This window comes from Pelophylax lessonae (genome assembly GCF_965119305.1).
Source record: "Pelophylax lessonae genome assembly, chromosome: 6".
Taxonomy (NCBI): Eukaryota; Metazoa; Chordata; class Amphibia; order Anura; family Ranidae; genus Pelophylax; species Pelophylax lessonae.
Genome location: NC_138773.1, coordinates 170,995,436 through 171,009,224, shown reverse-complemented (window position 1 = coordinate 171,009,224; position 13,789 = coordinate 170,995,436). Strand labels below are relative to the sequence as shown.

At 43.5% G+C, this 13,789-nt stretch overlaps 1 protein-coding gene across 3 annotated transcripts in view; it reads right to left on the bottom strand.

The window, feature by feature from the left end:
- Positions 1 to 13,789, bottom strand: part of MYO1B (myosin IB) — a gene marked incomplete at its 5' end in the record, with an annotated part of 358,657 nt that overhangs the window by 112,722 nt on the left and 232,146 nt on the right. For all 3 annotated transcript variants that reach the window (XM_082260037.1, XM_082260038.1, XM_082260039.1), the window contains one exon: positions 7,512 to 7,659. In XM_082260037.1, the coding sequence (XP_082116163.1) occupies positions 7,512 to 7,659 (148 nt within the window). The remainder of the gene's footprint in view (positions 1 to 7,511; positions 7,660 to 13,789) is intronic.

The window sequence follows — 13,789 nt, the reverse complement described above, 5'->3', positions numbered from 1 at the left end:
GGAAGTCCACAGGTCCGAAAACCAGTGAAGACTTCCCCCCACCCCCGATACGGGTGAGGGCGCACCTTCATGCAGAAGGAGCCTTGTCCACATGCCTGGAGAAGCCCGATCTTGGCCTTTTAGACCAGGTTCATTTGGATCCTCTATAAAAGGCCCTGAAAGGCTTTGAGCCCTTGTCAGTCGACCCAGAGGGATGAAAAAACTTCTTATGAGCTGAGAAGGAAGGCCCCTGTCTACGACAAGGTATCTTGCCCTTAGTAGCCTGTGGAAGAAAAGCACTCTTCCCCCCCTAGGAGACCTTAATGATGTCATCCAGGGTAGCTCAAAACAGGCGATCTTCCTTGAAAAGGAAGATCAGTCAAGGCCTTTTTTTGAAGTCTGATCCACAGACCAGCACTTGAGCTAAAAGACACGCCGAAGGACCACTGCCAAAATAGAGGCAAGCCATCACAGATAAACTGCAGCCTCTGGACCAGCTGGTCTGTGCATAATCACGTAGATCTACGTGATAATGTGCACATGGTTTTGGCGCAGCTGGGCTCTCTCTGTGATTAGACACAGCGGGAGCCAGACCGCGGGATGAGCGGGCACGATCGCCGCCAGCCTATGTAAACAAGGCAGACAGCTCTCCTGTCAGACAGGCACAATGAGATTGTGTGTCTCAGCTAAGCTGAAACACCGATCTGTGTGCCTGTCACAGAGCCTTCCCTACCACAGTTAGTAAGCACAATTTAGGCTCACGCTTAACCCCTTGATCACCCCCAGTATTACCTCTTCTCTGCCAGTCTCATTTATAAAGTAACAGTGCATATTATTTTGCATTGATCACTGTATTGGTGTCAATGGTCTCCAAAAAGTGTCACTTGGTGTCAGATTTGTCGGCCGCAATGTCGCAGTCCCACTAAAAACCGTTGATTGCCGCCATTGCTAATAAAAAAAAAGTGCCAAAATCTATCCCATAGTTTGTAAACGCTATAACTTTTGCGCAAACCAATATACACTTTTTAGGATTTTTACCCCATATTTACCAAAAATATGTAGCAGAATACAAATTGGCCTAAACTGATAAAAAAAATTAAGATTTTTTTAAATTTTATTGGGAATGTTATATAGCGGAATGTAAAAAATATTTTTCTTTTCAAAATTGTCCCTCTTTTGTTTATAGCGCAAAAACTAAAAATCGCAGAGGTGATCAAATACCACCAAAAGAAAGTTCTATTTGTGAGAGAAAAGGACATCAATTGCATTTGGGTACAGCGTTGCACGACTGCACAAGTGTCAGTTAAAGCAACGCAGTGCCGAATTACAAAAAATGGCCTGGTCCTTAAGGGGGTAATACCTTCCGGGGCTGAAGTGGTTAACCACCTCCCCGTCTGCCCTATAGGCAAATGACGACAGGAAGGTGGTTGCATTATCCTGACCGGACGTCATATGACGGCGGCAGGATAATGCGCTCTGCGCGCCCCCCGCGATCGGTGATGCGGCGTGTCACTCTGACACACCGCATCTCCGATCTCGGTAAAGAACCTACTGATGTAGGCTCTTTACCATGTGACCAGCTGTGTCCAATCACAGCTGTCACACAGTAAATAGGAAGTGCCGTTAATCGGCTTTCCTCAGTTTGTGCCTGACAGGCACGAGTAGAGGAGAGCCGATCTGCGGCTCTCCTGATGGGGGGGGGGGTCTGCCCTGGTAATCAGAGCATCAATTACCAGTGCAGACCCTTGGGGGGGGGTGCCACTAGAACCACCAGTGATGCCCACTAATTAACCCAGGGATGCCCACCATGGCCACCAGGGAGCCCGCCAGTGCCCTCCCCATCAGTGCTGCCCATCAGTGCCGCCCACCAGTGCCCATCAGTGCCGCCTATCAGTGCCCACCAATGCCACCCCGCCAGTGCCTCCCCGCCAGTGCCTCCCCGCCAGTGCCTCCCCGTCAGTGCAGGAACAAACGTATCTATTTACAAAATTTTATAACAAACAAAAAAAAACTTTTTTTCAAACTTTTTGGTCTTTTTTTATTTGTTTAGCAAAAAAAAAAAAAAAAAAAACCTTGCGGTGATCAAATACCACCAAAAGAAAGCTCGATTTGTGGGGGAAAAAAATTATATAAATTTGGTTTAGGTACAGTGTTGCATGACCGCGCAATTGTCATTCAAAATGCAACAGCGCTAAAAGCTATAAATTGGCCTGGGCAGGAAGGGGGTGAAAGTGCCCGGTATTGAAGTGGTTAAAGGCCGGGGACTCTTCAACTGGAATCATGGTTGCCTTGTTCAATATGGAGACCGGAGGGTCCACCACCGGTGGCATAGTCCACTTCTTAAGAAAGGACTCCTCATAGGGGTAAACGCTTAGTAAGGCGCTTAGGGACCCCACGGGGAAGCTTTGGTCGCCCCCCCCCCCCCCATCTTCAGCAACAATTCTGTCAAAATAGGCAGAGAAAGAAAACACCTTTGCTGCTTTGGATGGCTTGTAGGTGCCAAGAGTACCTGCGCCTTCGTCGCAGCTTCAGCTGCGTCATTCCTCCTCACGCACAGATACAGACAGTGCACCCACCAGCGCTTTTCTGTGCGCGGTCGCAGACATGGAGGAATCATCCTTACTATCAGAGGATTCCAGGTGCGTGGTTGCAGACCCAAGCAGGCTGACCCACGTCCGTGGCGGCCGAATCAGATTCAGGATCGGATGAGACAGATGAGGCAGGGGAAGGCAAGGGGTGCTTTTTGCTAGCCAGTCTCCCACAAGCTACCTCCACCCGGAACACAAGGGACTCCAGGACCGTCGTCAGTGCATTGATAGATGGTTGGGACCCGGAGGGCCCCGAAGCCTTAGAGAGTGAATCAGGTGGGGAAACATGCTCCAAAGACTCCATGAGTCACCAGGGGGAACCTCACAAAAAGTGTAAAACACTGCTAAGGGACAACCCACACCGCGCTGGCAGCACCACCCGGTTGTCAGGCACAAAGCACCAAGCAATCCTCTGCAGCCACCAGGAGAATCTGCGCTACACGTGTGGAGATCAGAAGTAAAATGATCCAGGAGTAAGCACCAGAATCACAGTCAATCATGCGGTCGTCGGTGGCGCATCCCCCCCCCCCCGGCCCCCATTGCCAGTTAGCTCCCTGCTTCTTCCCAGGAAAGTGGTCAGACCACCCAAATAGCCCCAGCGTGGGGGGGGGGGCAGGATAAGGGCCTCGGCAATGGGGGGTGCCTGCGGGAAGGAGGGGAACCCGGAACCAACTGTCCCAAGAAGGGGCCGTCCACCCCAAAACCCTCCAGGGGGAGGGGGGGGGACAGCTACTCACCATACCAGGAACTAGGCGGGCACCGCTCCAGACTGAACCCCTCTCCATCTAAATGGGGGGGGCTGTCTGCCAGGAGGAACGCTGTGACTCGAGCTGAGACCCAGTCGTATGTGACCTCGTGAGGCATTTAACTCGCAGGCCAGCCCCCGTCCGGTGGGGCTATGATGCGGCCAACCTAGCGCGGAGCTGAGGTCTGAGCGCGCACCCTGGCCAGACTGGGGTGACCATTGGATCTAGATTATCCAGTCCTTCACCCAGTCCGGGAGTTGATTGTAGATCTCACAGGAAAAAGCCAGGAGGAAAAAAATGTTCTATCTAAGGCCCCTTTCACACATACGGTCCATTCAGTTCATCAGTTCAGTCACGTCAAAATGTATCAGTTTTTCATCCGTTTTTCGTCCTTTTTCATCCGTTTTTCGTCCTTTTTCATCCATTTTTTTACATCCACTACCAATGCAAAAATGGATCCGTTTACATCCGTTTTTTGTCCGATCCGTTTTTTTGACGGATGAAAAATAGGGCATTCATCTGTTCCAAAAAACGGACATTGATGGAAGTGGATGAAAACGGATGATCATCCGTTGTCATCCGTTTTTACATAGAGATGCATTGATGTCCGTTTTTCATCCGTCAACGGATGAATGAAAAACGGACAAACGGACCGAATGTGTAAAAGGGGCCTTAGAAGAAAAAAATTTGCCAGGACCAAAGATTCCAGCAAGGAAATAGGTCCTTACTCCTGACTAGGCAGAAAAAAACCGAGTGGCTATAGCAGAAAGAGGGAGTACACCCCCTAGGACTGCCCATCGGTGTAGCCAGAATTATTTTCTACCTGGTGTCCTACTCCTGTAGGAGGCAGTATAACCAAATGGTTATGAATACCAGGAGCTGTGCCCCGTCAATTAATGAAAAAGAAGTATGCACGGTTACTGTACTAATGACACTGGCAGGGAAAGGGTAAACACCAGGGGGCGATCAAGGGTTACATGTGTCCCTAGGGGGTGCTGTGTGGGGGATGGGCTTGCTGAATGAACTGAGACCTGTGTCCTTAATTAAGAGGAACACAGGATCCCTGTGTTCATTACTGACAGAACAGCGGTGTGCCATGTTTACAACAGCAGACCGCCGTTCTGCCTGCACAAGTGCCTGGCGGACCCACAGATTGGCTCCCCCTGTGGCCAAACGGCGCGTGCGCTCGCCCCCACTAGCTGTCCCGCAAAACGATGTACAAGTACGTCATTTCGTGGAACAGAGCCAACCTGCCGCCGTAGAAGTACAGCGTCTGGTCAGCAAGAGGTTAAAGACACATTGCCAATTTCTGACCCCAATGTTTTTAACAATTTTAGACAAAGACCTTAGCTCTATAGGACCACTTAAGACAATTCTTTCAGAGACAGAGAGCAATTGGCCCTGTTCGAAAATACTGTCCAATAGGTACTATTTAACCTAAGCGGACTTTTCAGTGCTCTGAGCGCTATCTACCCTTCCTCTTCCACAGTCTAAACAGGAACACTTGCAGGACCTGAAGCTATGCTGGAAGACACTGAGGTTAATTTACTAAAGGCAAATAAGATTGTTCACTTTGCAAGGGAATGAGGGAGCTTCACTTTGCAAAGAATACCCAATCGAGTGCAAAGAAAATGCAAAAAAACACAATTTTTGCGTGGACACGATTGGATGATGGAAGCCAGCAAAGCTTCACCTCATTCACTAAGCTCTGGGGCAAATTCACTTACAAAGTGTAACTTCCCTTGCATAGTGAACAGCCTATTTGACTTTAGTAAAAAAAATCAACTGTGCTTCCAAGCCCAGCCTGTCTGAAGCTCACCAGAAAATTGTTTGGGTTTATTATATTGTTTAATAAGAGTTCTTATTCTTAACTGCATGGCTGTTATGCTGTTCCAGACTGAATTATAAACTGTGGGCAACTAATCTTAAACAAATATCAGATCAGGAAAGCTTAAGTTAAGATGTACTTATTCGCATACTTCTTCTAGATCATGAATACAAAACATTAAAGCCAGCGAGTCAGCACGACAGCAAGCAAATCACATTTTCAGAAGGTGACGACAGCAATGGCCACCCCCTATCATTTTCTTTTAACACGTTTCCTTTAGGAATATGAATTTTTTTTTTTTTTTTTGTAAAATTGATGCTTAAATCAGAAAAGATCTGGGGCAATCACGTGAAGATGTAAGGAAAGGTATATGTCACTAAGCAGATCAGCTTTTTGCACATTGCACTAGGATTGATTAGGGAGTTTCAGAGGGAAAAAGAGGAACTAATTGGGCCTTTCACCTCCCTACAGTATAGAATGTCTGTCTCCGGAGGTGATTTTCAGCAGCTGGGTCTTCAATCAAGACCAGCTGCCCCGCCGTCCTTGCCCTTAGTTGTGGCTATCCTTTGTTGGGGGTATTGTCACCCACTATTGTGGGTGGACAACGTGATTCAGGACTTTTACATTCAGCTCGAGTCTTGGTGACCGAGCTGTGTGTTTGCTATTTGTTTCAAATATTATTGCTTTATGGTGATTTAAATATGTTTAAAGGAAATTTATTTAAAAAATATATTTACAAGCTTTTAACCCGAATAAAGGGCTGCGGCATAATATTTTCCAAAGTTATTTGTGTGTGTTTATTTTATTTAACATCTTTTATTTTTAGGAGATTTATTGAAAAAAAGGTGCCTCTGGGCTCTGTAATCCCATGTGTGTTGAAGCCTAGAAGAAGGCCCTGTTTTGTGATTTTTGTTTTGTTAAATATAACAACACAAGAACACAATAGGCTTGTCCAGGCTGTGAACATAGGAGATGAGCAATATCTGTCAGACCCCTTGTACCGAGGGCCCCATGTTGCTAGAGTGGTTTCAGAATGAACAATACCTTGCCTACTGCATATTTCTTTATCCTGAAATATGGTAATCTTTAAATTAAACTTTATTTAAAGCTTTACCCTAGCCAAGCACATAGATGGGCAGATACACAAAAAAGAGACTTTGTGTATCTGCCCATCCAGTCCTGATATTTACACAGCTCTACCGCATAGCACAGCCAGCTGGATCACAACACTTTCTCTGTGATAGTTATGGATGGTGGGAGGAATATAGTGGTGTCAACTCTCCAACCCCAGCCCACTGACTGAACAGGGAATGTGCAGCAGCACACTGATGAGGCCATCTCTCTGCTCATTTTGTGCTTAAGGCTACGTTCACATCTTGGCGTTGCTATTACAGGCGTTTTTATGGGCGTTTTTTCAGGCGTTTTTATAGGCGTTTTTTGTGCAGGCGTTTTTTTTTTATTTTATTTGATTGAATAGAGACCAATGGAAAACGCCTGTAATCTGCCCATAAAGAAGTTCATGTACTTTTAGCGTTGAGCATTTTGCTCACGGCGTCAAAACACTCAGATGTGAACAGGGGCCATTGAAATGAATAGGATTTTTCTTGTTGGGCGTTTTGAGAGCTGATCCTAGAGCAGAAAAACGCCCCCATAATGCCTACATGTGAACGGAGCCTCACCCCCATCACCATATTTACTGTCAGCTCATCTGAATGCAGCACACCTGACTAGCTCCCTGTCTTGTCGCCCACCTCTCACAGAGCTCTGTAACATAGGGGCTTGCAGAAGCTAAATATCAGGTCCAATTCAGGTACTTTTTAATGTAACTACAATAGTTACATTAAGAAAAACTAATTTATTGATGTAAAGTAGGGATGCATATTTTTTGCACCTTTTTACATCTGGCTTTAGTTTAGCTTACGCTACATAATTCTTAAAATTCCAGTCTAATCACTATTTTCTGACTGTATTCACCTTGTAATGTGGCTTTTTCCTTTCTAGCTAAGGCTTGTTGCCTTTCCACAAATTCAAGCCTTGATACTGCAGAACATTCTTTCCTGTGGTGAGCCCTATTTCTGTGGTTATGTTATGATCATCTGGAAAATGAATAGCCGACGACCACATCCTATGTCTTTTCAGCTACCAAATAAAGGCAAATACAGCATGCCTATAAGATTGCAAAATCAATCAAGCAGTCAAATAATGAGCTTACTCGAAGAAGTATTACTAGAAGTTTTTCTCCAGGAAGTATTGCCTGTAATTTATTATTTGAATCTACAATAATGTCTGCTTGTGTACAGGTCACATTTTTATGTTTAAATCATTAAATGATGTACTGTACATATAACAAAGCTCATTCTGTGTCCTTACCATTTTTGTCCTTAATTTTGCTTTCATCCAGGCCATTGACACGAGATTCTGGCTTAAACTCAATATTCCCCAGTTTTAATACTGCAGCCACAAGCTCCAAGACCGATTGTGTTTCATGTTCCATAAAACCTACAATCTGCATAGCGTTCTGGAAGACGAAAACAGAAAGATAACAGATTTAAATGAAGCAAATAAAATAGAAGACTGTTCTTTTTTAATCAGTGCTGAACTTTTTATCAATAAAATTTCTATACCATGTAATTATACACGAGTGAATTGTCAAAACCCATACATTTTGGCATTGACAATAACACATGGCATACATTAATTACAACCCTATAACCAAAAAATTAGGATGCTGTGCAAAATCTACCTAAAAACAGAATGCAACAATTTGCAAATCTTATAAACCCATATTTCAGTCACAATAGAAAATGTATTTAAACTAAGAAACTATTATTTTAACAGTGGTAGTAATCTTTGTTTTTTATAAAATTGCTGACAGATGAGATATTTATGACCGAAGAGACCATATCAGTCTCTTCTGACATAAATGCTTCCTCCTGCCTGTTAACCATCATATTCTGATCTGTGTCCTTGCGACGTGACTCCAATGTGCATGCGCGGGAGTGACGTCATCACAGCCAAACCATTCAAATGGCTGAAGGCACAGAACCAAGAGGGAAGACTGGGTGATGATGGAAGCGCCTGGGACCTGCTAGATCGATCACAGCACAGTGCTCAGTATGACAGGTAGGTATAAAATATTGTGCTAATATGCTGTGCATACTAGTACATTATGGCATAATGCACCTGGGGGCCTGTTGGAAGTCAACATGTTTTTTGTCTAATGTAAGATGTTTCTAAACTGTGAAATCTGGTTACACCTAGCCTGGATGCTGCTGGGGGTAGCCTGGGATGCCAATACAGCAGGTTTACCCAGCAGGGTGTAGGTAACTGAAGAATGCATATCAGAACCTTCATCTTGAAGAAAGAAGGAGTCACGCATACCCCCTGGTGGTGGAGTAGGAGATAGGAAAGCTTTGCTTCAAACCACCTGGTGTAATGAAGATTAACGTGCCTGAATACCATGACTGCAAATAAAGCTTAAAAAGACCAGATGCTGTTGGAATGTTGACCTGGGCCAAAGCAGTGGTTCATAGACTAAATGCTGCCCCTAGTGGAGACAACAGCATGCTTCCTGGAAGATGGGCAGGAGAAGAATATATTTCCTTGTGATTAGGAGGGACGGCATCCTATGGATTTTCATTGGACAGAGGACAAGACAGGCAGGCAGAGGGAGTTTGTGTGGGCGGTGTCTCAGTGTGATTTAAAAGGTAATGGCCAGCTAGAATTCCTCCTCTTCCTCCTGGAGCCCAACTAACCTACAGAACACAGAGGACGACCATACATAAAGTATCATCTAGGCTTGTTTTGTTTTATATGCTCTGTAGTATTCTTTTAGTATTTTATGTTAGCATCCCTGCTTTCTTTGTAAATAAATGAGATCCTTGCTTATTTAAGCAGTCTGGTTTTTTTTTTTATAGCCAACTTGCTATTGCATCCTCACCAGTAACATTATCAGAGCTTTAATACACATTGGAGTAGACGACATAATACAAACTTTATAATAGGAGAGATCCAAAGCCACCCCAGATTTATTTCAGGGCCCCTAAAGAGAAGGAGTGACAGCAGAACTTACTACCGCTTTAAGAAAAAAAAAAAAAAAGGTACTTTTGAAAATGATGGCAGCAAAACGTCTTAAAAAAGATGGGACACGACAACAAAAAGCTGGCAAAATAAGTGATGCTAACAAGGATAAGCTGGAAGAAGATTTTGCCAATTTGGTTATTTATCTACTGGTCAGTAACAGGATTAGGTATAAAAAGTGCATCTTAGCATGTTAGAGTGTCTCAGAAATAAAGGGCAGAGGTTTTACCAATCTGTAAAAGGCTGATATAGAAAGTTGTCGAACAACTTAAAAATATTGTTCCTCAACAGAAAATTGCAAAGACTTTAAATGTATCATCATCCACCATACATATCACCATCAAAAAATTCCAAGAATCTGGAGCAACGGACAAGGCACGAAACGCAATATTAGATGCCTGTGATCTTCGGGCCCTCAGGAGGCACTGCATCAAAGACAGTCATGATTCTGTGATGGACATCACTGCATGGGCTCAGGAATATTTCCAAAAATCATTGTCTGAACACAGTTCGCTGTGCCATCCAAAAATGTAAAGTAAAGCTCTATCTTGCAAAGAAGCCATATCTGAGCCGGATTCAGAAATTGCACTGTCTTCTCTGGGCCAAAGCTCATTTAAAATGGCCTGCTGCAAAGTGAGAATGGTTTTGTGGTCATAATAAAATCTAAATGTGACATTCTTTTTGGAAACTATGGGTGTTGAATCCTCTGAACTAAAGAGGAGTGTGACCTTTTGGCTTTATCAGCTCTTAGTTCAAAAGCCTTCATCTCTTATACTATGAGGGGCTTTAACGTGATGGAATTAGGCAGCTTGCACATCTGGAAAGACATCATTAATTCTGAAAGATATATCCAGGTTTTAGAGCAGCATTTTTTTCAGACAAGAATGCGACAACATTCCTCTCCCAAAATAGGTTTACAGAGTATTGTTACCCTTTTGCTGCCTGCCCCCCCTCCCCCCCTTTGAAGGCAAAAGGGTGGTCAACAAATATTTATTTGCATTGCTCTGCTGTTTATTTACTTTCCATTTAGTTAATTGATAATAAACTATTAACACTTCTATTTGTGGAAGCATTCTTAATTTACAGCCTTTTTTCCCCCACACATATATAAAGAAAAAAAAAAAAACTTTTGCACAGTACTGTATATCTATACACATCAAAAATGATGCCAGTAACCGTGCTTATAGTATAATCATATTGCAAATGTACTGTTCTGTGGCACAGTGGGGTCGATTTACTAAAACTAAACAGTGAAAAATCTGGTGCAGCTCAGCATGGTAGCCAATCCGCTTCAAATTTCAGCTTGTTCAGTTAAGTTTTACCAAAAAAGCCACCCCAGTGTGCTGGAATGGGCTTCCACTGTGTCTTGGTAAAATTCTGGAAGCAGAGCACCTTCATACACTTGGGAATCTGGCTTTGTGTAGCATCTAATGCTGAATAAAATCCCAGCTTTCCAGGACTTTGTAGTTTGTTTACTGAGCGTTTGTATTCTGTGAAGACTTGCGGGTGGCCTCCTACACAGGCTCTTCGGTTCGTCTGTAAAAAGTGTCTGACCTTCAGATAATGAAACGGTAGTTTGTAGGTCTCTTGAAATGTTTGGAGATGATTTAGGAAATGTTTTAAAACCTGAAGTTGTGATTAGATGGTGGAATCTTATTAGATTGGTTTGTAAGCAAAGGTGAAACGTGGGAGGAGGAGACGCAAGAGAAGAGTAGAAGGATGGATAAAGCATGAAGAAGAGAATCAAATTGTGTGGGGAGAGTAGGCTTGACGCGTGTCCCATAGAGATAGAGAATGTTGAGTAACTGGGTTCATAACCCCACCCTGTTCCCTTTGGGGAGTGCCAAAGAATATTATCAATCAGGAGAGGATCTGAGTCTATTACTTCTATACCTACCCAGAAAAGTACATTTAGGGTGGCATAGTATTTCAAGAGTGGCGCCAGCTGGGCTGCCCGGTAATACCTCGAGAAGTGGGGGACACCTAGCCCTCCCACCAGCTTAGGGCAAAGGAGAGTAGAACAGGGAAGACATGGATGAGTCGCTCCCCATATGAAATGCCAGACTTTGCAATGCAATATGCTTATCTAGTGTACCCGGACTGCAATTGGGAGGACCTTAAATAAGTGTAAATGTACTGCAAGAGAGTCATCCTAACGGCCAAAAGCCTACTTAGTCAAGAAAGTTGCAAGAAGGACCATTTGGACAGTAAATTGGTCAAACGAGAAAGCACTGAGTTGTAAATAGCCCCATAAAAGGAACCCAGGATGATTGGGTAAATAAAATCCTAGGTATTTCTAACTGTGGTCGCCCAGGTGTAAAGAAAGAATGCACGTAGAGACTTACATTCCTTGAACTGTAACTTATTGTTCATGGCCTTTGACCTGACTTGACTGACCGAGCCTGGAAATGCACGCAAAATTATCAAGCAGCTGAAGCAAATTGGGGGTGGAGACCTGAAGGGAAGTCAGGAATAAAATATTGTTTGCAAATAAACAGTTTGTACTGGCTTCCTGCTGCCTTCGTGCATGAGATGAGCCAAAGGCTAGATTGCTAAAGCTAACATGAGAGGGGACATTGGGCAACCCTGTCTAGTTTCTCTAGAGATCGAGAAAGTGTCAGCCAGTTGGCCTGTCTCTTACACAGACATATTTTTTAACTTCAAAAAAGGTGACCAGCATTTCTGTACATAGGTTCAAGGACCACTGTAGTTGTTGATGGCTATTATGTTACCAATTGTATTTTGCTGTTGACAGTTATGTCATACATTTAAAATGAATGTAATGGCGGGCTTATGAGGTCATTTTGAAATCAGGGGGCTTGGTTAGGCTGCAAAGGTTTGCACTGATTGGTGGATTGTCTAAAACACTTGGTGGTGTGTGTTGCCCTTTGTCACTAGCCTGACAAAGGGGCTCCGAAATGTTGCCCTATGTGTACAGTGTGACCATGTGAATAAAGCTTTGGACCCTTCTGAGAAATCCTTGGTGTGCTGATGACATTTCTACATTCAGATTGTGTGCAGTTTTTAGCCAGTAGTCATTACAGCACCAGCATCATTATAGTCCTTCCCATGAATGTGTGCGTGGAAAATATTGCATTTGTGCATTGGTTCGGGGAGAATTTTTTACATTTCTTCAGTTACTTCCTGAATTTCAGGCCTAGGCAAATGATCTCATACATCTCAGAAGTCTTCATGAGGGGAATTTCTCTGCTAAGCACACATTTCTGCTTGCATTTGTGAACTAAGGATAGATGGATTCCAGGAAGCAAATTCTACATAAATCATCTGCACTTACCCAGGCTAGAAATGCAAGGGGGTGTTTTTCTAAGTGATTTCTTGGCAAAAACAAATGCACAAAGATATGGATGGATGGATGGAGGAGTTTGCTTAGAATAGTTTATGGTGCTCAGATGCAGTGTAGTTCCACTTTAACCAATGCCTTCCTATGTCATCATATACCCATGATATACTTTCCCTACACAGGGTTAAAGGCTTTCTTCCGATAGCATTAGGTGCCTGAGCTTCACATCACCAAGTACAAGCTCTGTAATGTATCGGGAAAAACAACAAGTCGCATTGTTCTCCCATACCTTGACGTACCATATTTTTTCTTCTCTCCAGACAGCTGAGAAAAGGGGAGCGTAATAACGGAATTTCGGAATATAAGTTGCTGTAGGGGCTGCCATTTATGTGACTTATGTTATGTTAGCTATTTAGGGCAAACTATAGATTTACATTTGAGTATTACTCAAGAAATGTATTCAAGTCAATATTAAAACTCTCATTTCATTAGAAATCAATTACAAAGTATTACTGTCAAAAGAAAAAGCATTATTTCAGTGTTCAAATAAATTTTGCAATGTAATGTTCAATTCCTTTAGAGTCGGTTCACACTGGGGCGACGCGACTCTGTACTACTTCGGGGGCGACTTGTGCATTCCCATGCACCACGACTTCGGAGCGACTTGCAGGGACTTCACATAATGGAAGCCTATGCAAGTCGCTCCGAGGTCGCCCCGAAGTAGTACAGGACCCTTTTTCTAAGTCGGAGCGACTTGTGTCGCTCCTATTAGAACGGGTCCTGTAGCGGTCAATGGACCGCGACTTGTCAGGCTGACAAGTCACCTGACAAGTCTCGCTAGTGTGGATCGGCTCTTAGAGTTGCAACCCTTTAATGGTACAAAGCAGCGTTGAGACTTCCCAACCCCTCATACCATACTGTATTAGGGTGGGAAATGTAAAGTAAATATTTTGTACCTGGTCAGTGAATTACTAATACAGATAATGAATAAGTATAACAACTAAGAAACTAGAAACTATTTCAGAAAGGTACCCTCAGACAGATCCAACATGAAATGTAAATAGGTTTTAATGCTTTGTAAAGAATAACATAATGGGTCATACACAGTAGATTCCCTAGAGACTGTCAATACAACAAGTAGACGTATTCTCACGAAACTGTGCTAGCCGTTCAACTACTAAGCATTTCTATAGTATCAATAGGAACTTCCTTTTACCCTGATTGAAATGACCTTATCCAGGATAAATGGAGTAATTGATATATATAT